Raw genomic sequence first — 27,381 nt, 5'->3', positions numbered from 1 at the left:
CCCTCCATTGACAGCTACGCAACTACCGCTTTAACACTTCAAAAAGTTTATAAAGAGATCATAAAACTAATATGAACTGAGAAATTTAGTCCAAATTTTCTAACACGATCGCTTCAAATGATTAAACGATGAACGGATTGAATTTAAGCTTTTATTCACATAAACGTTCTTCAACGCACACATCGGTTGTGAATGAACCAATGAACCAATGAGATTCAAGAACCAATGAGGTTAATTCTCGTTACGCAGCACGTTTGAGCTAATCGATGTTTATATGTGGATAAAAGACTAAATTCAATCTGTTCATCATATTAAGTGATTGAGTCTCTTCAGAAAATGTGGCCTGATTCATATGGATTAGTTTTACGATCTCTTTATGAACTTTTTGAAGTGTTAAAGTAGTAGTTGCGTAGCTGTCAATGGAGGGACAGAAATCTCTCAGATTTCATTAAAAAGATCTTCATTTGTGTTGAACGAAAAGATGAACGAAAGACTTGGAATAACATCAGAGTGAGAAATCAAGACAGAATTTTCATTTTGGGGAGAGCTATCCCTTTAACTACAAAAACCTTGCTGAGTTGTTCTTCAAATCATCTATCTATTTAGGATTAACAGTATAGATGTTATTTCTCTGTAAAAAAAACGTTACACAATAGTCACATATTCTGCATGTGTAGATAAAGGAAGGGCTGTCAAAAAATGAAAAGGAGAACTAAAAATGACTTCTGCTTTAAACAAGGAAGTTTTGATAGGTTGCTTATAATTTGATTAAATGAGCACATGAGAATGAGAAGTTGGTTCAGAACTCACTGATGTGGTCTATCGCTCCAGCACAGAACTTTCCATAGAATTTCTTGGCTCCTAAACCCCTGAGGTCATGAATGGTGTAGGGCCAAAGATGCAGGACGTTGTTCCTGGAGAACGTATCTCTCTTCTCTATCACCACCACTTTGGCTCCGAGGAGAGCTAACTCGATGGCAGTCCGCACGCCGCACGGGCCGCCTCCAATTATCAAGCACTGAAAGTTACATTTAGAGATTGAGAGAATTAGCAGGGCAAGAATTTAACCAAGGTCACTATTTTCTTTTTATCTTTCTTTTTTCTTTTTTTGAACATAAACATCAGTCAAAAAAAAAAAAAAAAAAAAAAAAAGAAGCATATTTTGGTTTTTACCCCAACTTAATCAACCCAAAAAAAAAAAAAAAAAAAAAAAAATTAATATATATATATATATATATATATATATATATATATAATTATTATTATTACTTTAATTTCAAGAAAATGAATGAATAATAATAAAAAAATTATTAATTGCACAATGTAGAATAAAATGTATATATATAATTATATATATATATATATATATATATATATATATATATATATGTACATGAATAATAATTAAAAATAAATAAATTGCACAATGTAGAATAAAATGTAAATATATATATATATATATATATATATATATATATATATATATATATATATATATATATATATAAAAGTACATGAATAATAATTAAAAAAATTAATTCATTGCACAATGTAGAATAAAATGTATAAAAAAGCACAGATAAAAGGAAAAATTGCATAAATACATAGAATAAAGGGTTGGGTCAAAAAAAGAAAAATTGTTTAGACTTTACAGAAATAGCAGATAACAACAACACAGAGATACAGGACATATATGAGTTTTTTCCTCTTTTACACTACGCTCTCAGTCAGGGAGAGAAAGAGACCCCACGTTATCATAAACACATCATGACGACCTGAGGCTCTAAATATTACACGTTCATATCTAACAATATTTGACATGAGTTCAATCCATTGAAGGTCACTATTTTCATTTAAAAACAGAGGAAGTACGGGACAAAGGGGTGATGATTTTGTTTTCACTGCCTTTCAAATTTCACACAAGAGGGAAATAAAGATGTCTACGATATTTCTTCCTCTATTAAACTTTTGTGCACTTTTTAATACCGTGAGTGTTATTCTTAAAATCAAGGATCCTATTTTACTCGACAGTGAGCAAACAGCTCTTGCCCGCTCTTTCAGGAATTATCCTTGAAAGAGAAAATCTTAGCAAACAAGCTCAAAGAAAATGAAGCACTAATGCACATGTTTATCCAAACAACAGTGGCAATAACTGGAGGCGCGTGTGTGATTTCATCAACATTAAATCATAATTACAGTTCTGTCATATCAAGGGCATGATTCATGCATCAGGCTTGTACAGATGCGAGAAGTCAAGACGTCAGGTTCCAGGACGTGTCTGGGAATGCCTGCTGTGGGTATGACTTCATTCCCTCTGGTTTGGTGATGAAAGATCACTTTTTATGTGGAGAGATGATCTTCACACAAATCTATTCTTGAGTCACAGAAGAAAGCCACGTCTTAGACTTGCACTCATGCAAAGCTTTAGCTCATTTTTAGTCCAGATGGTACAGTGTGACTTATTTCTTCTTGATCTTTTCATTTCCTACCCCTCCTTTGATTTCCCACGCACACAGTCAAGCACGACATCAGGATGGTGAATCGACCTCAAAATAAGGAAGCAATAGCGAATGCTTCCGGTCACAGTGTGTGTACAGCAAAGACTCTCAGCCTGTGCTGTGATCAATATTGTGATACACTCGGGTTTCAGCCCCTCCTGATCCTGGAGCTTATCATGTTTTTATAGACCTCGATGTCTGTGTGTCCCTGGTGCTGTGTCAGTGGTGGCTATTTACAGATCCCAGCTTGCTAGAAGCACCGAAAATGTCATTAAAAGGCCTTCAGCTTCCATTAATAAAAAGTAAGACAGCTTTTGTGTTTGTGTGTGTGTGTGTACCTGGAAAACCCTACATTGTGAGGATCAAATGTCCCCACAAGGATAGTAATGGCAGTCATTTTTGACCTTGTGGGAAAAATGTTTGGTCCCCATGAGGAAAACAGCTTATAAATCATACTAATGATGTTTTGTTTGTTTTTATCTAAAAATTCAGAAAGTTCTCTGTGAAGGGTAGGGGTAGGGGCTAGAAAATGTGTGTGTGTGTGTGTGTGTGTGTGTGTGTGTGTACTTGTTCAACTATCTTTGTGAGGACCAGTTTGAGTTTCAGACCATTGGAGTGAGGACCAAGAGAGTAAAGTGAGGAAATTTTGTCCGGTCCTCACTTTCTGAGAGCCCTTTAAAGGCCTGTTTGAGGGTCAAGACTTGGTTTTAGGGATAAGGTTATAATTAGGTTAAGGGTAAGTTTAGGGTCAGGGGTCGGGTTAGGCACTTAGTTGTGATGGGTAAGGTTAGGGTAAGCGGCTAGAGATTGCATTGTGTCAATGAATGTCCTCATAAAGATAGATGTACATGAATGTGTGTGTGTGTGTGTGTGTGTGTGTGTGTGTGTGTGTGTGTGTGTGTGTGTGTGTGTGTGTGTGTGTGTGTGTGTGTGTGTGTGTGTGTGTGTGTGTGTGTGTGTGTGTGTGTGTGTGTGTGTGTGTGTGTGTGTGTGTGTGTCTGGTATTCCCTATGTCATGAGGACCAAATGTCCCCACAAGGATAGTAATACCAGTATATTTTTATCTTATGGGGACATTTTCTGGTCCTCAATGAGGAAAACAGCTTATAAATCATAATAAATGAAGTCTTAATCTGACATCCACTAGAGACAGCAAAAAAGATTAAATGATTCATAGAGTAATTTTATTCTTAAAGTGTGAACAAATGTTAATCAGCTTTAACTAATACAATAAGTGGCATCTGTCTCATTTATATAGCTATGTATTATAAATGTGTATTTGTGTCTTTTTAAGTAACGTGGTTGAAAGTATCAATAGCAGTATGTGTGTCTTTTAGTTTAGACATGTAAACTTAGGTGTGTCCTCAAGACAGAAAGTGTACTGTGAGTTACAGAATTGAAAGCATTAATGTGTGTGTGTGTGTGTGTGTGTGTGTGTGTGTGTGTGTGTGTGTGTGTTGACAGTATCAAAAGGAGTACAGTATGTATATTTCTTAATAACAGGAAATAATGCACCAACAGGACTGTGTGTATATTTTTGAGTAACAGTTGAAAGAATCAATAGGAAGTGTGTATTTTTAAGCAAAAAGTGTGTAAGTATTAGTATTATATTCATCAGTGCTTCAGGTATGAGGTTAATATCTGTTACTCAAAAGTACTCACAGTCCTATTGATAATTTCAACCCTGTTACTCACAAATATACAGACACGCTTCTTTGATACCTGCCATTTGGTTTCTTAAAAATACACAATTTCTATTGATACTTTTAGAGCTGCACGATATTAAAGAAAAATGCGATATGCGATAACTCATTAAGTAATGCAATATTCAATATGCCATTCGATAATGCTTAAAGTGTGTAAAATAAACTTATAAATGAATTATCTTAAAAATATATTTAAAATTATATAACCTACATGCGTGTTTCACATTCTTTTTGTGACAAGAAAACATCCCTACAACTGAAAGTGAACATCAGTGTTTTACTGTAGCATATGAAGTGTTATTTTAACATCAGTGTAAACCACGGGGTTCAGGTTATCCTACATTAGGTTTATTCAGCAACAGAAACTGAATAATCAAATGTGAAAATAAAACACTGTATGAATTAAATATATACTGATTCTTATTAAAGCTACAAAAGTTATTCAGCCGAGAGCAGCGAGTGATTTTCTCTTTGTCTTTTGTTCATGACCCCAGCTATTGCAAGCTGTTGCGATATGCATATTGCGATGGATACCTTTGCGATATTTCGATATATTGTGCAGCCCTAGATACTTTCAAGTTTCAACTCTGTTACTCAATAACACACACACAGTCTTACTGTATATTGATGCTTTCATCTGTTATACTGGATGGACCAGTTACCACCAGCACAGACTGACAGGCCAGGTGCACCGTCTCTGTTTGACTTTACCTTAACTAAAAACACTGAACAAAGGCAGCCTATTCAGAACAGACACAGAGGCACGCAAGCACTGCGGGGAGAAGATTTACCATCCCCACAGACTAATGAAATGCTCCATCAGTCAGAGCAGATTTGAACACAATGATCACTCTTTTGTTTCTGCTCATTCCCACCCTGAAACTGAGCAGAGCAGAAGTACAGAGGTGAAGTTTCCTGGTGAGTCAGCGTGGCGTGTTTCCCGTCCATCAGTGGGCGCTCAAAATCAGAAACATAATAAAGTTTGCCCATAATAAAGAAAAATAACAAATGACAGCTCTTTAAGTCTTTTTTTTTTCCGAATTAAATCAAATTGAGTGCAATAATAAAAAAAAAAATTTTTGTAAAAACATCTGGGTCCCACTTTATATTAAGTGGCTTTAACTACTATGTACTAACATTGAAATTAATCATTTGATACAATGGACTTATTGTGTACATACATGTTTTTACATTGTACTTATATTTAGAAAATCCAGCCAATCACTGTACAAGGCCAGGCTGCAAAATCCCTTCACACCGCTGCCACTTCAGGAGGGTTCAGCCTCTTTTAAATCATGGAAAAGTCTGCAGGATAGGAACTGGAGGGATGACCTGCTAAATGAAACTTCCTGGTGAAAGCCACGGTATGTGTTGAACCAACAGTCACTTTACACAAAGCCCAGAGGAACAGAGACCATCTCACGGCAGGACCAATAACTTGAACCCAGACACACTTCTTCTAGCACACAATGTGATCACAGTTTGCTTGAGCAGTTCGCTCAATTAGACATCACACCCCTCAGAGAAAGCTGCTCGCTCGACTGAAGCAGACCACCAGGACGGAAGCCTGGACTCAAGCCTGTAAAATCATTTAAGGATGGCGAAATGGACTATAACTCTAGTCTAGCGGAACAGAAGTCCTGGTAATGCCACTGTATGGTTTGTTTACATTGCCCAGGCTATCATGAGTCTAAAAGTCACAGCTGTAAGCAGACTGCACACATGCTCAAACACACACAAAGAGAAGAACTTGACTTTCCCCAATGTGAAAAACAGTGCCTCTTTGCGTGGGCTCACAGAGTCTGGGTCAGGAACTCACACTGCTCAGACTGGGGAACGGCTCCAAGTATTTACCACAGAATCCGGTAGTGAAACCACTACACCACCCCTGAAAGCAGCTCAAAAATGTATAAGGAAGTTTTTAAAACGAACTTTTTGTGTCAACTTTGTGTAACTGCTGCCCAATGTGAGACTCCATTTACTGTATGAGTCATTCTGTGAAACGGAATGCAAATTTAAAGCAAATTCTGGAAAAAAAGGCAAAAGACAATTGATAGATTCAAGTGTTAAAAAATTGCACTGTGCCATCTCAAACTAAAATTAATAAATACTAATAATATACATTTTGACACTATATCGTTCAAAACTTTTTTTTAAGAAAATAAAAATTTTATTCAATAAGGATGCATTAAAATTATAAAATATGACAGTTAAGACTTTTACATTGTTACAACATTTGTATATTTCAAATGCTTGTTCTTTTACACTTTATTTTCAAAGAATCCTAAAAAAATGTTTCATGCTTTCCACAAAATTGTTAAGCTATATTAAACTGTTCATAAAACTATATATATATATATATATATATATATATATATATATGTGTGTGTGTGTGTGTGTGTGTGTGTGTGTGTGTGTGTGTATATGTATATATAGTTTTAAGAACAGTTTAAGAACATATATATATAAATATATTAAAAAAAATATTAAAACAATATTATACTGTTTTTTCTATATTTTTGATCAAATAAAATGCAGCATTGTTGAGCATAAGATACCATACAGCAATAATAAAAGACAACTAGCACATCTAGAATTACTCATAATCAGAATCAACTACTCCAAAAAGTTTTGTAATAATCACTGATCCTAATTTACATATATGTTAATAAAAATCAGACTGGAAACTAAAATACCACGGCATGAAGATACAAAATAACTCACTGCACGGAATAATACAGTGTTAAAATGATTTTCACATGTCTAGCCTGAATGTCTAAACTTTCAGATAAAGGCTCTGATTGAGTCTCTGCAATGGTAATAAAGCCCGTATAAAACAATAAAACAGGCAGCGGCGGGCTGTCCCGCTGGTTGATAAAGAGAGAATGAGCTCATATCCTGGACAGACTGTGAATCTGGCAGACAGTTGGAGGCTGGTGAGCAGTGATATCATGCCACTCTTCCTAAAACACACCTTTTTTTCCAACTCAAGTCAAGTCACAACAGGATGAAGGAGCAGATGGTCCATTATTCATCAGGATGTTAAAACACATTTGCGATGCCAGTTTAATGTGCAGAATTTACTAAGTAAGCCATTTGTATGTTGGCTTTCCAGAAGAGTAAAGACACTTTGTGTCACTTTCAAAACATTACATTGTCTGTTTCAGCAATTCAGCATGTCAACTTGCTCAACCAATGGTGTGAGTTTGAGGCAGGACAAGCTGTTTGTCTGATCAATGGCAAATGATCAATGAAAGGGGCTCCAGAGGTATGTAAACAGTAGTACACTCTAAAAAAAAATGCTGGGTTCAGCATGTTGGGTCATTTTATTGGGCTATTTTTAACTGTTTTTCTGTAACAGCTGCTGGGTCATTTTTACTGTTAATTCAAATGATGAAGTCCTAACAAACCTACCCAGTGCTGGGTCAATGTAACCCAATGTCTGTGCCAAACTGGTTAAAACTGGATACATTGTCAATGGTAATTTTGTGTGTTCTGAGAGAAAACTTCCTGAATGAAATTACAATGGATTCCTGTAAAAAATTTACTGTAGTCTCACATTTTACCTTTTTTGTTTGCATACATCGCAGCTAACCTCTGCTTGGAGCGCTTGTCTTCTACAATTCACCGGATCTACACTCAAAGCGAACAATGCGCCGGCGCCACTATGAAAGTTTCACCTCCCATCAAACGAATGTGCGACCAGGGCTGAAACACAACGCGACATTGCTGTCATGTGTAACAAAGTTGACGTGCACTCCACTGACTACAATAGGAGTGGTATTGATCTAGTGCGCTAGCATCGTAGAAGTGGCCGCGCTATGCGTTTGACGGGTTGAAACTTAATTGTTAGAAAGGTAAAGCTGTTTTTGATGTAACTTTTCAAACATGAATATATAAGATTGTCATTTAATTAACTGGAAAAGCCTATTGATACTAGTTTTCTTCTCACAGATTCCCATTGGATGCTCCTATCACGTCCTAAAATTCTAGTATTTTATGTCTGGGAAAGACTGACTTGCCATTGAATAAAACAATATTGTATATGAACTGTTCTTGTCCTATGACAGAGATTTTAGAGTGCATTTGTATTATTTAAAATGAAAAACCTTCAATATCAGGTTGACTGACCCAGCACTGTGTCAAAAAACAACCCAGCATGTGTTCTGTCCAATATTTACCCAGCGCTGGGTTGCCAAATAACCTAGAAATGGTTTTGTAACCCAGCATTTTTTAGAATGTGAAGTCATGCGAGTCTCATTTCAATAAAAATGTATCTTGCATGCAAAGTTGTGTTAAAATACCTAAAAATGGTGTACCATTAAAGATGGATGGATGGATGGATGGGTGGATGAGTGGATGAGTGGATGAGTGGATGGATGGATGGATGGATGGATGGATGGATGGATGGATGGATGAGTGCATGAGTCGATGGATGGATGGATGGATGGATGGATGGATGGATGGATGGATGGATGGATGGATGGATGGATGGATGGATGGATGGATGGATGGATGAATGGATGAGTGGATGGATGGATGGATGGATGGATGGATGGGTGGATGAGTGGATGGATGGATGGATGGATGGATGGATGGATGAGTGGATGAGTGGATGGATGGATGGATGGGTGGATGAGTGGATGGATGGATGGATGGATGGATGGATGGATGGGTGGATGAGTGGATGGATGGATGGATGGATGGATGGATGGATGGATGGATGGATGGATGGATGGATGGATGGATGGATGGATGGATGGATGGATGGATGGATGGATGGATGAGCGGATGAGTCGATGGATGGATGGATGGATGGATGGATGAATGGATGGATGAGTAGATGTAAAGTCATTCGAGTCTCATTTCAATAAAATACCTTGCATGCAAAGTTGTGTTAAAATACCTAAAAATGATGTACCATTAAGGATGGATGGATGGATGGAAGGATGGCTGGATGGATGGATGGAAAAAATGAAGAAAGGATGGATGGATGGATGGATGGATGGATGGATGGATGGATGGATGGATGGATGGATGGATGGATGGATGGATGGATGGATGGATGGATGGATGGATGGATGGAAAAAATGAAGAAAGGATGGATGGATGGATGGATGGATAGATGCTTATTTAAATACTCCTATGATCCGTTATGCAGTTACAGCATACCTGGCTTGTCTGAAACAGTGCCATTAGGCAACGCTGCGCTGGCTTTGATTAAAGTGTGCAGAACAGCCTTTAGTCAGGACTACTGTACATAATTACCACCTTTATTACAAAGAGGTAAATTGCACTCTAAAAAGAGCTCCATAATTACACTGCTTCACATCAAAAACATTAGTGGGCCGTTTATTGCCTGTACGAAGTGAACTTGTTAAATTACGCTCTCTTTGAAATACTTCAAACACTCGCTAACAATAAGCTGGGCCAGACTCATGCAGCCTTTCAAAGTGTGTGTGTGTGTGTGTGTGTGATGGGGAAGTTATCATAATGAACCGGCCAGTTTGACCTTCTAGAATAATCATATCTGCTGAGTGATGCTGTCTCTGATGTGTAACTCACAAGCGCACTGATCCCAAGTCAAACATCGAAGGCCCTTAGAGACAGATAGTGGAAACTAAAAGGTGCTGTATGTCATTTTTTGACTGTACTAAAGCATAAAAATACCATTATATGTTTGTTGATATTTAGGAAACATGCTAACATACTTGTTTCTCCGAAAAACACTTCTACAGGGTTTGTACAGATGCTGTAAAAAGAAATTCCTGGACTTTTCAAGCACTACTTTTTTGGTTTTCAAGGACTACAATCAGAGATCTCACTTATCAAACAATATCTTTAGTATTTTTTAAGGATTATTAAAACTCAAATGACAGATATAAGGTATCCAAAATACAACTTACAACGTATTTAATAATATATATTAAATACAAAGTTTATAATGGCTATTATTGCTATTGCTATTAAATACTATTTTATTTTATAATGTTGGTGTACTTCGTATTATCAGATAGGCTGCAGTGTTAATTTTGTTGTTTTTTTGTTGTTTTTTCAAAATAGGTAAAGCACTTTTTAAGTACCTCTCCATAAATATGGCTGTTTTCAAGGGTTTTCCAGGACTTAAATGTCAAAAAGTCAAATTCAGGGTTGCCAGTTGGTGGAAAACACAGCGTATTGCAGCAATGGAAGCCAGCAAACAAACTGGGTCAGAGATCGCAGACCCAACCCGACCTAAAAAGCCTCGTCATCCATCTAAAAATCTCTACAAACAGGAGCATATTAAAACACAGATAAATCAACTCATCAACTTTAATCACCTTACATTGTCAATTGTGCTCACTCCTGTTGCATGTCCTAAAGTCTTGAGTCTGAGGAGGAGGGGGCGGGAGAAACAACTCTCTCCAATACTTTGAATTTGGACCACAGTAGACAGTACCCATTTCAACCGCTAGCTGTCAATATTACATACTGCACCTTTAAAGGGATACTCCACTTTTTTGGGAAATAGGCTCATTTTACAATTCCCCCAGAGTTAAACAGTTAAACAGAGTTAAACAGAGTACCGACAGAAAATGTAAAGTTGCGATTTTCTAGGCTGATATGGCTAGGAACTATACTCTCATTCCTGCGTAATAATCAAGAAACTTTGCTGCCGTACCATGAGTCCAGCAGGCGTAATGATATGACGCAGCGCCTGAAAATAGGTCTAATAGGTTAGACAAACTTAGTCCTGGTCACGTTGGAAGTTACCGAGCTGGGGACTATTTTCAGGCTCTCTTCAGGATCATTACGCCTGCTGGACTCATGGTACGGCAGCAAAGTTTCTTGATTATTACGCAGGAATGAGAGTATAGTTCCTAGCCATATCAGCCTAGAAAATCGCAAAATCTTAGTACACGATGTAACTACAGAAGAGTCAAGTTTTAAATAGGAAAAATACTGAAACTCTTTGGTCATTTCTTTGAGAGAGATGCTAATGATCCTGTCCGATTCAATGATCTATGCTAAGCTATGCTAAAAGTGGTACCGTCAGACCCGGAGATCAGCTGAATGGATTTGAAAACGGTAAGACTCAACTGTTTAACTCTGGAGGAGTTGTAAAATGAGCCTATTTCCAAAAAAAGTGGAGTATCCCTTTAATGAGATACTATTTTTTACGACTTTTACTATACATAAGCTAAGTGGCAGGTACATTTTGTGTGTGAAATGCAGGAAAAATTATTTGCAGCTACAGTATGCATAGGGATGTTATGAGTGATGTTAAAGCGTTTCACTTTTGTATCATCATTTCCTCAATCCTCATGTCGTTCCAAAGCCACAAGACTTCCGTTCATATTCGGAACACAAACGATGAATATTCTCTCATCATTTCTGTCCATCCATTCGAAGTCCACGCAACCACAATTTTCAAGATTCAAAAACTACATAAAGACACTGTAACAGTAATCCATATGAATCCAGGTCTTCTGATGAGACACGATCACCTTATATGACGAACAACAGATTTAATTTAGGCATTGATTAACGCACTTCAAATATGGTAAACTGAAGCTCAAACATGTGTTCCTGACATGGAAGAGCCAATGATGTTTGTTCTCAAGTGTAAAACTTGCATATTTGAGCTTGAATGACATGAAGGTGAGTAAATGATGACTGATTTTTGGGTAAACTAGCTCTTTGATCCTACAATGCTTGTTGATAATGTGTATTGTGTGACCGTGTGTAGTATGAATCTAAACCAGACATACTACATCCGCCATGTTGGAATTGTCATGTGACGCACGATGTCAACCACATCAATGTTCAGCAGCATTTTTCAATACGTCAAGCTATTAGGACATACTTCTCATTTGACATTCTGCTTTTCACATAGCATTGTAGAGGATTAAACACGTATTTGGCCGCTGGATCAGTCATTATGATTGCATCATCTGGCAGGTCGAAACAATTTGTCATATGAAAAGCCTCACTTCAACATGCCATTCAACTTGAGATAATCCATAGTAGTATCCTTAGCAAAAATGGCGACTAGCGTGTCATATAATGAGCAATAGCAGTGATGTTAGCCTTACACACACCACTAATAAGCTCATACAATAAAAGAGCTTGATGAGGTCGCCACTAAAACCAGACATCACTCGTCTAACGAACAACATGTGTCTATGATATCATATATATAATGATGTCATAGCATTCAAAAATCAAAGCCCAAAATCAGGGAATCTATAAATGTTTGGATTACAAAGGTTTGTCAGCTCAGTTAAACATCCAAACATATTCCAGTATTGTTATTGTCTTGGCATTCTGCAAGCTTACCTTAATGCCCTCGCAGGCTTTGCCTTTCTCGTACTCTTTGTGGCTGGCTCTCTTGTCCAGTTTACTCCACAGGGCTTTGGCTTTCCAGCACGTCATCATGCTCTTCAGACAGCTGTAGAAGGTGCTGTGCTCCAGAGGGTCCAGCTCCAGGTAACTGCACATTATATTGAAGGCCTGTAGGGTACTTTTACAGTCAGTGGCCTGAACAAAGTTCTCAAACAGACGTCCTGCCTGGTTCTTCTCATCTTCAGCTTCGCCCATCGTCTCCTTTGTGGGAGTGTGGAAGCTGTTGCTTGTGATATCTTGCTTCTTGCTCCAGTGAACAGCTACACCCACACTACGGTCTCCTCACTCATGGCGAAATCTGGGGGGGAAAATAATGAAATGTGTATTAGTTCAAATACTTTCTGGATAAATGAATTGGGCCTGGCTATTCATCGCCACTGCTAAAGTGGTTGGGTCAATGACATGACAATGTTGTGTTTGGGTTTTTTTTGTCCTTTTTAAAAATATTTTCTATAATAAACGTGTTTAATATCTACATATTAAAATTCATTTGATCTTTGAGAGGGCACATATGTGTGTGTGTATGTGTGTGTGTGAGTGTATATATATATATATATATATATATATATATATATACATACACAATTTTATATAATTACAAACTTTTATGATAGGCTATATATACCGTGTGTGTGTGTGTGTGTGTGTGTGTGTGTGTGTGTGTGTGTGTGTGTGTGTGTGTGTGTGTGTGTGTGTGTGTGTATATATATATACATACATACACACATATATATTATATTTTACAAACTTTTATGTTAGATGCGATTAATTGCGATTAATCGATTTGACAAAACTAATATATATTTAAATATAATCCATTTTTCTCCCAAATTAAGGTCATATGATGTGACAAAAATGAAGGGGGGAAAACAAAACACGACTGTGTGCCAAGGTCAGCTTAAAATATCAGATATTTTGACCTTTTTATGAAAAGGCAAGACTACTTTAGGGTGTAAAATGTCATGGTACATCAAAATATAATAATTATTTATATTTATCTAATTTATATATATAATTTATATATATATATTTATCTAATTATTTATAATATTTATAAAATAATTATTAAACATGTAATATGTAAACTATTAATAAAAGGTTACACAACATGTTTATGATTTTTTTTTATCATTAAATTTTAACTTTTTTTTAAATGTTTAAAAAAGTTTTTCAAAACAATATAAAACCACATTACATTTTTAAGAACTTTTTTACCTAGATTTTTTTTAATGTTTTTTTAAATCTCTCTTTTTTTAATCTGCTGCAATTTATGGTGCCATATACTATTGCCTAGGGCAGGAGGCCAAACACACAGAGAAACCTAGTCCTTCAAATGTCCGTAATCTGATACATTCAAAAGTACATCAACAACAACAGAAGAAGAAATATCTTATTTTTGACAGGCCGAGCCAGTATCGGCTACATCTCGACAGCGGTTTGACGTCAGATACATGGTTTCATCCATCCGCAGAATCTTGCTGGACTGGAGAGATAACAGCTGATGTAACCAGACTGCCAGTCATGCACTTTTTGCAGAGCGCATAGAAAGGAAAACAAAAACTGTTTGTCTTGCGGCGTTGCCCTGCTGAACCGTGAACAGGACAGAGGTGCGCTTTTGCAGGCAGTTGGGGACACGTCGCTACCCTGGCAAGAAACTCCGGTGGTGTGTATTTTTAGTGAACACCCCTATAAGATTTCAAAGCCCCTCCACTTCCTCAGGATAATAAGCACACTTTAAAGACACCACTAAACATAAGCACACTTTCAAGAATAAACCTAACACCACATAGAAAGTGAGACCTTTACTGTAATTATACACATGCAGTCTGTAAATATTTCATTTGATACAAAATGTCTAAATGTTCATAATATGTAAAGTGCTGAAAACGGGATCATGTCCTTTCTGTTTGGAAATGAACACGAGAGATGCCTTGAAAGCACATGAAAGCAGACGTAGTAGGTTTGCTTTGGTAATACTAGACTCATTTTTCTCCAGAACACTTTTTTCTTTGGGATAGGACATCCTCTTGATTTTATGGTGAGATAGAGTCAATGCCCAGAGGTATAAAGGAGATGACAGAGCATATTTATATCTTGCTCTTTTCATAGCCCGCTCTTTTTAAAGGAAGAGTTACTGTATGACTTTCCTTCTTCTGTGAAACACAAAAGGAGATATTTAGCAGAATGTCCAAGCTACTCAAAAAAATAAAAAAAATAAAAAAATATTTCGTCAATAACTAGACAATATTTTGCATAGTTATAGTTAGTGCCTCAAGGAATAGAGACTTACATTTCTGTCTGTTCCTCACACAAAGCTCTATGGTTTGGAATTTTGTTTGTATGGTGCTTTGTTGTCTTTTGAGAGCTTGAAAGTAGGGGTGTGTGATTTGTATTGTCTACAATAAAATCAGAATTGCTGCAGAGGCGGACAGAGTACACAGCTTCATTACTTGAGTAAAAGTACAGATACCCCTTGCTAAATTTTACTCAAGTACAAGTAAAAGTACTACAGTCAGATGTCTACTTAAGTAAAAGTATTGAAGTACTTGTTTTTAAAAGTACTTGAGTATCAAGAGTACATTTTCTAAATATTGCATTACTGCCACAGTGCTTACATTGGTAAACACAGCAAACACTTGAAGCAAAAACTATCATTAACTTGTTCAGAAAATTGAAATAGTCTGGCGAGGTGGGGCCACGGGTTGGCACATTGGCACATGGACCTGCTGCGTCTTAAAGGTACAATATGTAAGAATTTTGCATTAAAATATCCCAAAATCTCAAGGGCAGTGTTATATATTTTGTTAAGTTGATTACAATATCCCAAATGTTTCCAACTATTTTTAAATCGTGAGAAAATTGCGATTTTATCCAAGGAAACGGGGCGTTAGAGCAGGGGTGAGCTGGGAGTCGCCAGTCAATTGCGTCATATCCGCGTTACCCTCAGTTTCCGCTCGTACTGCGTGGAGTCCTGGACAAATGCGGAAGTTGTAGTTGTAGCGTCTATCAAGCTACAAACTTTAGCTTGTTTCTTGCAGTCGTTATGGTACACAATTATTCTTTACCGATTGCTGCTGGTTCTGTCGACAAAGTATGCTTAATTTTATATTTTCCAAATGTAGCATTCGGTAATAGTTATGTTTATGTAAGGAAAGTATTATTGCTTTAGATTTGTGTTTAGTTTATTGACATTGTTTATCACGTCTGGTGTTTATGGCCATGTAAATAAACATAGCATGTGTTATACATAAAGATTAATCAGTATTTTGGCAAATGATGTGGGCATGTTCGAATGTACTTTTACAACAATTGTTTAGAACACGTAAAACTGCGCAGCGTTATCACAACAATGAATTCAACAAATACAGTAACATCTATGATAACCAATTTAGTATTAAACCTTACTTTTCTTGCGGTTAATTCATTTTAATGAAATAAAAGTGTGATGAGGTTTAAGAGTCAGGAAGGAAGAAGACAGGGGTCGGCGTGACTGGGACTCGTAGGCTACTTTATTAAAATAAAGCAAAACAAACAAAAGCCGCGCACAACGCGCATTCACCGTGGCAACCGCGACGGCACAAAACAGTTCAAAAATGAGAGCTCGGATCCACCGGTTCTCTTTCTCTGCGTCCAATTTTCTCTCCAGTCTCTCTCTCGTTCCAGCGCGGCTTATAAGCTCTCCACGCCAATAATACTTTGCACTTGACCTACTTGCTCGTCTCTTCTCTCTCCCGTTACAGACCGCGCTGAACCACGCCCCCCTCGCCACAAAAAGCATGTCATTAAACGCAACATTTATAAAAATAGAACTTAGCCTCATCCATGAACATGATTTTTCGATTCCCGTCTGACTGATTTACATCCACGGTGGAGTTTAAAACGACAGTTCCCATCATTCCACGCTCCTTCACATCGTCATCAAGCTACGCCGTTGTTGTTGTTTGGAATGTAGCGCCCTCTAGCGGCAAAAAAATTCTTGCATATTGTACCTTTAATCCATTGTTTTCGTCCATGGTTTCGTCTCTTATCTAAATCTGACCATGGAGTTGACTTTGGCGGAAAGCTGAAGGTGATTGCTGATAGGCTGTCCCAATCAGTGGCGCCTGCACAATCCAATCACGTTTGAGAGGGAAACAACAAATTGAGGGTTTCCGAGATTTGTATTTTTTCCTTTATTTTTTAGAAGAAGTAACGGGTACTCACGGTTATGGATAGAAATGTAGCGGAGTAAAGAGTACAATATTTGCCTCTCAAATGTACTTGAGTAAAGTCATGAGTACTCCCCAAAAATGATACTCGAGTAAAGTACAGATCCCTCAAAATTGTACTTAAGTACTGTACTCAAGTAAATGTACTCCGTTACTGTCCGGATCTGGTTTTAACTAGGGATGCACCAATGTTATCAGCCGATAAAATCTATTATTTTCACTATCGACCATCAGTACCATCAAGGTACTAGCACAAAAATACATGTTTTGAACAACATGAGGACGAGTAAACGAAAACCAAACTGTAATTCTCAGGTGAACTACTGCTTTTAAAATAGACATGGGGCTGAAATATGGGCAGGTGAATGTATCTTTGCAGTTACCTGAATATTTAAGTGCTTCCATAAAGTCCTTCCCTCCCTCCCTCCCTCTCTCCCTCTCTCTCTCTCTCTCTCTCGCTCCTTGTATATAAATATCTTTGATACTGCTATAAACTTGCAGTCAAATATCCACTTCTACAGTGATGCATTATGGGGAACGGTGGCAGTTCTAGGCAGGCCAGATCTCAGTGCCGGTGTGTTTTTAGGACTCTGTTTTGCTAACGGTGGACTAAGAGAGGGGATGTGTCAGCTCTTGTCATGTGGGTGTTAGACGAACTCCCTCTGGAGACAGACGCGCTAATGCTCGCGTTCACTGCATTCCAGCAGCCAGACGCCGAACATAGCTGTGCATCAGACCACACCTCTACACTCTTGTTTACATGATACGAGAACAGGCTCTGCAGAGACTCCACACTGGACGGAAAATATGAGGCTGCAAACAACTTAAAGGGGTGGTTGATTATGATTTGACTTTTCTAACTTTAGTTAGTGTGTAATGTTGCTGTTTGAGCATAAACAACATCTGCAAAGTTACAATGCTCAAAGTTCATAGCAAAGGGAGATATTTGCTTTTAAAGAAATCACTTTTTAAGGACTACAACAAACAGCTGGTAGGGACTACACGACATTCATCCCGGCTTAGTGACATCACTAACCCTAGAATTTACATAAACCCCGCCCCGAGATCGCGATTTATAGATTATAATGACAGAATATGCTAATCAATGACTAGAAGATAACTACACATAAGCTACATAATTTAATCAACTAAACATTCAGAAATGTCCTGTTGTTTCTACATGTTGTCACTTCTTCTTGAATCTCTCCATCTTTGTCTGACTCCGGTTTGAACATAAAAGGCTAAAAGTTTTTGAAATTTCCAGTGCATGTCTATGTGAGGTAAAAGGACACAAGCTGTTGAAGCTCCGCCCTCTGTGCCGGGAGCAGCAGCTCATTTGCATTTAAAGGAACAGACACAAAACGGTGCGTTTTTGCTCACCCTCAAAAAGTGACAATTTTAACATGCTATATAAAAATACCTGTGGGGTATTTTGAGCTAAAACTTCACATACACACTCTGGGGACATCAGAGACTTATTTTACATCTTGTGAAAAGGGCATTATACCACCCCTTTAAACTTACTGGTTTGTCTGTTGAAACTACTGGATTAAGATTGAATGCTCTCACTGCATTACAAAGTTATCAAATCATGTGATCTACATACCACAAGACAGCCAAAAAGATTTTAAGTTCTATCACTTCCTTCTGAATATGAATTCTGAAGAACGATAAATCAATCAAACTGTGTTATGTTGCTTGCTTAATTGAATAGGTTGCATCCAGTTCATCTTGGAAATAAAATAAAATACTTTTGATTTTTGTGTTAAAGGTCAATGACAATGAGCATAAAAGATAATGAAAAATAAAGATTTTAAAAATCTAATTTGTGCCAAGTACTTTTTTGTACTTTTTGCATTCATGTAGTTTTTATTCAATTTTGAAAAACGTCTCAATTTTTATTTATTTTTTATCTAACGAGTCTAAAAATGTCATGTGGTGTAACCCTCAAGTAAAGCATAACATATTTATTTTTTGGACCATCCTGAATCTTTACTTTATGCCTCCCAAAATCAAAATATATTGTTGTATCTCTGTTGTAATGTATAGGGAAATGGACAGGTGATCCAGGTTTTCAATGCGAAATGTGCGAACAGTGCACAGTACTGTATACTGCAGAAATAGTAAAAATACTCCTGGTAGTATGCTAATCTGACATAGCCTAAGACGTTCAGCTTAATTATTTAATTACAGAAAAGCTTGTGTTAAAACATCATAAACATGCAACCGCTTCACCACAATAGCATCTACTGCATCCAAACCCAAGGCAACTTTATGTGGCCTTTTTAGTATGTCCGCTTGGAAAGCTAAATTAAAAATGTGTCAATAACAATAACTGAGCGACTGGCATGTCAGACTTCATGGATGGAGGAAAATGGCTATTAGATCCATCAGTTGAGGCATTCCTCTTGGGCAGTGAAAGGTAGCACATACTGTCCCCTCCGTTTGCTCTTTCAGCTGAATCCTCATTGTGCCGACTTACATACCATGACTTCACCATCTGATCTGACCGAATGGAAAGGGCCACTGCGGGCAGACGGCACAAACCCACACAACTCCAGTAAAATGTGCGCACATGCACGCACACATAGTCTGCACACAGGGAAAAAAACATTACTGGGAATAATTGTGGCAGTGCACTTTTTAAAATACTGTTAAGTCTGCCCTTTAATGTGTTGATGGGAATTCCAGTGATGTTAACCCTCTATGGTACGGTGTTGCCTCCAGGCAACATAGTCTATTTTAGCTTTTTTTTATAAAAACAAAATAAAATGTAATTGTTCAATGCTCTCTAAGGGGAGGGGAACTCAAATACTAACCAAAGAAAATGCAAAAGAGTGGTCACATGACCCACAGGGGTACATTTAGTTCCCTCTTTCAACACATGTGCACATGTCACATGGCTCCATATTTTCTCCACTGAAAAGGGCATTTTTCACTAATTTCTGTCCAAATAATCAGCCACAAAAAATCAGAGTCACCTTCATTGGTAAGTAAAGAAGTATTTTCAAAAAACTTTACATTATATATCATAAAATTTATCATAGGAAATTACATAAAACTGCTTGTTGCCTCGAGGCAACATTGTACCATAATGGAATCACATAAGGCCATGCCAGGCATACTACGTATGAATACAATTATATTTTATTTGTAAGGAAAAGAGTTTGAATTATCTAAATGTATCTGTATTTTTGCTAACTGAAAACTTGGCATGGTTCGACGGGACATTTGGCCACTATAGTGGGTAATCGGACAAATAGTGGGTTTGTGGGAAAGGGGCGTGGCTTGGGAGTGGTCAGCGGGGGTCGATGGGGTATTTGGCCTCTATAGTGGGTAATCGGACAAATAGTGGGTTTGTGGGACAGGGGCGTGGCTTGGGACTGGTCAGGGGGGTCAACGGGACATGTGCCTACTATAGTGGGCAATCGGACAAATAGTGGGTTAGTGGGACGGGGGCGTGGCTTGAGACAAGTCAGGGAGGGTCAACGGGACATTTGGCCACTACAGTGGGCAATCGGACAAATAGTGGGTTAGTGGGACGGGGGCGTGGCTTGAGACCGGCGGTGGGGTCAACAGGACATTTGTCTACTATAGTGGGCAATCGGACAAATAGAGGGTTAGTGGGACTTGTAGGGGTCTCGTATTTCGGGGGGTTCCCGACGGGCCCCTGGAGGACCCCACACGGGTCATTAGGTCGGCCGGGGAGGTCTTCCAAATGTTTGATCTTGCTGTTGTTGAGGCCTGGCCTTCATATTAGGATAATGTTATAGTGATTGTAAATGTTTTACCTTGACACAGCATGTTTTGATGTTTTTTAATGTTTTGATATGATAACTTGATGATATAATGGTTTGTAGTACTTGCGTTCCACGATGGTACAATGTTGCCTGAGGGCAACAGCTGGATAATAAATGTTACTTTTTATTAAATATGAAATGTGTAATTCAATAAAAACTTGATAAATCTGTTTGTTCAAGTGTTTAGTTAAATAAATTGATGTTTTCAATAAATATATAATTTTTTTTCTTCATGAAAATGTCAAATGTTTAAATTTGTCCATTGTGGTACAATGTTGCCTTGAGGCAACAAACTTATAATTAATTAAAAAATTTAAAAATTATGATAATGTTTATTGATATTGCTATAGTGTCAAATTTTAAGCAGGAAAAACATAACAAATATTTTTTTTCTCACTGATATCATAATGCGTACCATAGAGGGTTAAATATATCCCACAATAATAACACCAAAAGCAAGAGCCTCAGACAGGCATCCATTACTTTGCACTAATACATTTCAAGTTGTGTATTATGAACCAACTACAATGAGCATTATATATCAGTAAAAATAAGATTTTTAAATGTTTTTGAAAGAAGTCTCTTATCCTCACCGTGAGGTTTTCATTTAAGTGCATTGCGCTTAACTTGAAATATTGAGTAAGTCAGTTTGATTGCACTTGGTTTTGGGTGTGGGGCTCAGTTCCCATCATGCATTATCAAAAGGATAACGAGAATGACTGAATTACCGCTTTATTATGTTATTGCAATGGTGGTGTCTATCAACAAATAGTCTAATTTGTATTATTTTATATTTAACTGCTAAATACAATTAATGACTTAGAATTAGGGTTTACCATTGACTGTAAAAAAAGCGCATCTCCACTTCCTTACACTGCAGAAAACTGAAGCCAAAATATCCCAGAAACGGCTGATTGCATCATTTGGAGCTTGAGTCTGCACAGTAGTGATCCTGAGGTGGAGCCGTGGTTTCAAGGTCCTGTATTACACCCAGTCTTATTGGCAAAACGAACAGTTTTAAGTCTTAGTGTAATTGGATTTTTTTAGTTTGGCTTGCATCCCATAGAGTGGTGCAGGTATGACATCACTTTGTAGGCCAAAACGTGGAAGCGAGTCGCATTTTAGCACTTCCGGTTCCATCGTCCCGAAGTCAATGTGTTTTTTGAATGGGGTTTTGGTTAAGTGGCTAAAATAAGGTCAGTGGTGAACACAAGCTCAAAACTTTTACCTTTTATTCTACGACATAAAATACACCAATATTACCCCAATCGTTATTTTTTGAAGCTGTTACGTGTCTTGAAAAATGCAGTTGCTAACAAGTGGCTCAATGTGACTACAGGAGGAGGAGATTAAACAGCATCACGCTGAACAGGTAAACTCAGTCCACTTTTACAGCATCTTTATGCTTATAATCGTGCTTATACACTATTCTAACTCAAACTTTCTGGGAAAATGTTTTTAGTTGTTTTATAAAAACTAAAAAAGAGTTGTCGGAAGCTTAGTGATGGTGACGCTGAAGTCATGTGACCGTGGTGTAGTTCGTTTATAGCCTACCTTTAGCTTTTTACTTCTGGCGACTGCATTTAGGCTTCAAAATTCATTAAAGTTGTGTTCATCTGTTATAATTATCTTGATGGACAAAACGTGCAAGTATCATAAACTTTTGTTGATCACAGAGCTTGTTTTTAGCGATAATCCAAAAGCCTATGGGAATATTCTATTGGGTACCAGCATGATGCTAACTGCCGGTTGGCCTAAAAAGTGGCGTCATACCTGAACCACTTTATTTTATACATAGAGAGGGTGGGGTTTATTACCTATACTGCAGCCAGCCACCAGGGGGCGATTGAAATGCTTTGGCGTCACTAAATCGCATTGCTATTATTTATATTATGAGACACTAATTTAGTTTTCACGTTTGGAGCCAATTTGGTTAATTTAAGTTGTTTCCACACCCCTTTATTATCATGAAAGCCTTATACAGTATGTTTTTATAGGGGACAGAGTCCAATAAGACACAGTCCAGCAGCGAAAAGCAAATGGCTGCTAGAAAAACAGATCCCAGGCATGAAGTGTGTAGCCTGCTGTTGTTGGAGAGCTTCCCGCTATCAGACCAAACAAAAGGAAGCTGATGTCAGTGAGGAAACAGAGGGAAAGCTAGGAGCTAAACGTAATTGTTAATTGCCACCCTATACAAAGAAAACCAGGAAGGAACCCCCCATCCGATAAGCAGACATTACGCCTGCTAACTGCATGGCAATCTCAGAATACAATGTTTCCCAGCATCCCTCACGGGCTTAACCTTTCCCCAGTGCAGCAAACACACTCCCAGTGTCTCACACTCGCTCGCAGTACAGACATTGCTTCACGAACGACTGCCAAAACAAAAGGAAGCCGTCTTGGACAGAAGTACAAACAGCGTGTTATCTAAGTGGCCTCGGTGAACGTCTCATGAGAAAGTAATTCATTCACACAGAAGTGAGAGTGCGAGACGGAGCAGCTGCGGGCCGTCTTAGAGGTTGCCTGACCCTTTAAAAAAGGAAATTTATCTTAGGACACTCATGAAAGTTTGGCAAAGCACTCTGGAGAATAACCATTTGCACAGATGATTATACAAATAGCTTTATAAGCCTCATTCTTTCACGGTGTGGTTTCGAGTTAGTGAATATGATGAATGTACCATTACAGTAATGATAATTTGGACAAAATGTGCTTAATAATATTATTAAAAGTGAAAAAACAAATGGTATTTATTAAAATGCTTGCAATCACATCATTCTCTTTAGGGCACAGCTGATTGGTTCCTGCTGTATCAGTAGCCAATGAGCTCGCTGGCAGATTCACCTACGTCTGTTTTGAATAAAACTGAACTCGCTTTTAGCGCCACTAACTGGACATTTCACTTTGAATGAGTTGCAAAACTTGCAAAGCGCAACGTAATATTTTGCATTATTTCCAACAAGGCAACACTTGATTCTGACACGTAATACATGCTCTGATCAACCGCACATCCCCAGTCAGGACAAGCATTGACTTACAAAATTACATTAGCGTCCTGTGATGGGCTCTGTGATGGCCGATGACGTGGCCACACAAAAGGACCGGCTGGCGTCAGTTGCCGCCATTTTGTTCTGTTGGGCTAATCCATGCTGCCAATTAGCTGGGGGGTGCATGATTAATTGTATGTATGTATGTTTGTTTGTTTATTATAATTCTGTGTATATTTTGTTGACTATAATGCTTTGGGTAAATACTTTTTTGTTTATGACCCATTTCTTTATTTCGGAATTTACTTTATTTATTTTAATTGTGTTAAGTGATGTTTGTGGTGTTCCCTGTGTATGTGTAATGGACTAGTCCTTTGTGTATATAAGTTCCCCATGTGTGTCATTTGGGAGGTCATGTTTTTTTGGTTGTTTTTTTTGGTTGTTTTTTTTTTGGTTGGTTTGATTACTGTTAAGTTCTGTTCAGTTGACCCTATTTATGGGCCCAGACCAGACTTTATTTTTTTTGCCATTTAATAAATAATTTTCTTTGTTTGGAAATCTGGCATTCTTTGCCCTTGTCTGCTTGGTCCCTCACAGGCTCTGAGGATCAACTTGCATTACAGCAGGGCAGAAATAGTGAGGCAAAAGAATCGGGGCTCAGAATAGACAGCTCTCGTGTTCCAGGAGAAAAGAAAAACACATGGCCATGCAGATCAAGCGCTACCTGTTACAGGCCACCTGAAGCCCACTGTGGCTCCTCACTGAGCTCCGGAGACCAGTACATGTCAGGATACCTCTGATGCCGTCCCAATAATATAGATCAACAGAAGTGAGTGATTTTGCACATTCTTGTAAATGAGGGATCCAATTTCACAGTCCGATGCCGATTTTAAATATGTATTTGAAGTACACATAAAATTTTAAGTTCATATTTCAATATTTTAACAACACGTTCATATATATATTCACGGTTCTCTTATGTTGGTTAATGGTCACATGACATGCAGGTAAACAAATCAAAATATTGAATCTTTTTTTTTTTTCAGTAAATGTTATATTTAGATTTTTTGTTTGTTTTTATTTAAAAATTATTTAAAGGGTTAGTTCACCCAAAAATGAAAAATCTGTCACATTTGTATCACATAACCAGCTCCATTTTCAGATAAACTTAGCTCGCCTTGTAGAGCATTGCACAATGTGGAGCTATTGCGTGCGAGTTCTACACGAATCACGATAAAATAGCGCTTATTTCATTAAAAAATATCTTCATTTGTGTTCTTACGGGTTTGGAACGACATGAGGGTGAATAATAAACTATCCCTTTAGATACAGGGCTGCACAACTTCGCAAAAACATTTATTGCAATTTTATTGTCGGATATGGCAATTTTAATACGACATTTCATCTCGCTGCTGCTGAAACCAACTCTAGACCTCTTTCAGGGTATTTATTATTAGTAACTCTAATTAAAAAAGACAAATATATTACAGTTGTAAATTATAGTACTATAAAATAAAATAAAAATGATAAAGTCTTCACTTTGAAATGTTCAAACCCTCAAGCTATTAACATTTCAAATCCCCAAGTTTTTATTTTGGAGGAATACTGGTGAAATTCTCTAAACGTCTGTCCACAGAAATGTTGGAAATTATGCAATTTATGCAAAATTATGTGTAAATAAAGCACACATTGCATTTAAAAAAATGCACATTATACTCAAAGCAGCATTTTAATGTGAACCGTGCAGCTTAATCACACTAAGCTATATTGCAAATTCTGTTTTATTTTGATAAATTGTGCAGCCCCATGATTTTACATTTAGTTTAATTAATTATTAGCTTGTCATCAACTAGCAAACCCCATGACGGGGCTATTATAATGGCGGATTTGTCAGGCGCACACCAGGAGCGGTTCACAGCCGAGGAGACCGACGTTCTCGTCAGGGCCGTAAAACACAGAGAAGTGACATTGTATGGGGATGGAGAAACACACCCAAATTAGCTTCGGTTAAACAGGCGTATAATAATTTGGGTAAATGTGTAAGCTAGATTTATGCTTATTTTTTTCACATCTTTATGGACACAACAATGATTTCCCTCGTGTGGAATATTTTTCCTTGTAATTATGTATGGTTTGCAAAAATGTCAACTTCTGTGTCTGTGTAGAGTAGAGAAGCAAAGTGTATGTGCGTTGTGCACACGCTACATAATGGCCAAGCATGCGCCCTTAAAATAGCATCTGAATAACGCGCCACTGACTTTAGACTAGGTTTTTCCTGGTCAGTGGCGGAATTGTTTTCTGGAACTGCAAAATAGCACCAGGGAACGTTTGCGCCGGAACACGCCTCCTCTTTTCGCTGAACCGCCCCCGGGAGCGCAAGTTCATTCCGCTGTGCGTCGGGTGCAAAATAGGAATGATACATGCGTCGGTGTGCAAAGTCAATTGCGCTGGGTGCAAGATAGGGCCCGATGTCTCAGTTCTCCTCTGGCCTATTTAATTGAGCACAATACATGATATTTAACAAAATCCATTTCAAATTTGAATACTAAAATAGAATTCTGTAGAAAACTTTGAAGTGATTAAGACTAGGAACATGTAAGTAAATAGGCAATCAACATCCAGATAAAATTAGTGTTGATGGTTTTGTGTATCCTTCATGCTGTTGCAGAGAGTCAAAAGCTTTTGTTTTTTACCAAAGTAATTGTCATGCTCTCCGAACATATGTATCTGCTTATTAATGAGACTTTTTGAATGGAGTCTTGCACATATTCACCCACCTGGAAGACCTTTCCAAAAGCGCTGAACAGGAAACATGGGCTCATGGAAAGATGGAAAAGGAAAGTTCACAGGTCTAATGTAAAACACGGCTCCAGCCTGACGTCTGTGCTACATGTCATGTTTTAAGATCCAGTTGCCACGGAGACCCTAAATATTTTGTTGAGCGTGATGTATTAAAACAATTTATTGTGCTAGTTGATGATGAGCTCATAAAGCACTGTTTTTATGTTAGTATGATGGCTTATAACCGACTGCAGTTTAGAAACCGTTTACAAACTCCCTGAGCAGCAAACTTGTGTTTAAATCAAGCTTTGTTGAAAACCACTAATTACAAACTGAGACAGAGCTACCAGCAAATGCACTTTCAATCCAACACTGAGAGGACTTGCAACAGAACACCTTCAATGGCTCATGAAACACCAAAAAACCAAATACATGCCAACAGCTTTAACTTTTTTCAGTTTTAATGTTGCTAGATGGATGCTAAGGTGGTTGTTAGGACTTTGCCAGGTGATTTCCTACTGACTCTTTTCTGGTCCCTAGATATGCCTCAGATCCCTCCTTCAATGTGGGATTCGAGATTGCTTAGAAAAGTAATACCACAACTCTCTCAACGAGCCGTATTTTTCAAGCTTTATACTACAGGGCTGTTGAAGGCTTGATTCTGATTGGCTGACGAACATTCTAAAGTGTGCAATTGTTTTTCAGGAAATGCACAGCTAAAGTAGTTCCAGGCAGGTTTTGACCGCATTACGGTTCCATATCACTTCGCCAAATGATTTCAGGTATAGTGTCTCTCAAGCCTCCCTTACTAGCTCTAAAACGATGTTTTGGAATTAGCGACGGATGAGATGCGTAAGAAATTAGTCCGACACACAAGAACATTTTAAGGACAACAATCAGACAAATGTCTTGAAATAAAACATGAGCAATGTCTTGAGGTGTAGCAAATGCAGAGGTAGTCGGAGAACCCCTTCAAAAACAAGCCAAACATGCGACTGAAATTACTTTATCTCTGT

At 37.8% G+C, this 27,381-nt stretch overlaps 1 protein-coding gene across 21 annotated transcripts in view; it reads right to left on the bottom strand.

The window, feature by feature from the left end:
- mical2a (microtubule associated monooxygenase, calponin and LIM domain containing 2a) overlaps positions 1-27,381 on the bottom strand; it is a 74,070-nt gene that overhangs the window by 41,594 nt on the left and 5,095 nt on the right. For all 21 annotated transcript variants that reach the window (XR_014203763.1, XM_082162043.1, XM_082162041.1 and 18 more), the window contains exons 2-3: positions 12,524-12,887; positions 811-1,018 (exon numbers count right to left, since the gene is read on the bottom strand). Coding sequence is in view for 20 of the 21 variants with exons in the window: in XM_082162043.1 (XP_082018169.1) it covers positions 811-1,018; positions 12,524-12,784 (469 nt within the window). In the remaining variant the exon portion in view is untranslated. The remainder of the gene's footprint in view (positions 1-810; positions 1,019-12,523; positions 12,888-27,381) is intronic.

The sequence above is a fragment of the Leuciscus leuciscus genome (genome assembly GCF_965113295.1).
Source record: "Leuciscus leuciscus genome assembly, chromosome: 2".
In the NCBI taxonomy this organism is placed as follows: Eukaryota; Metazoa; Chordata; class Actinopteri; order Cypriniformes; family Leuciscidae; genus Leuciscus; species Leuciscus leuciscus.
Note: the sequence above shows the minus strand (reverse complement) of the source record. Positions and strands in the feature narration are given on the sequence as shown.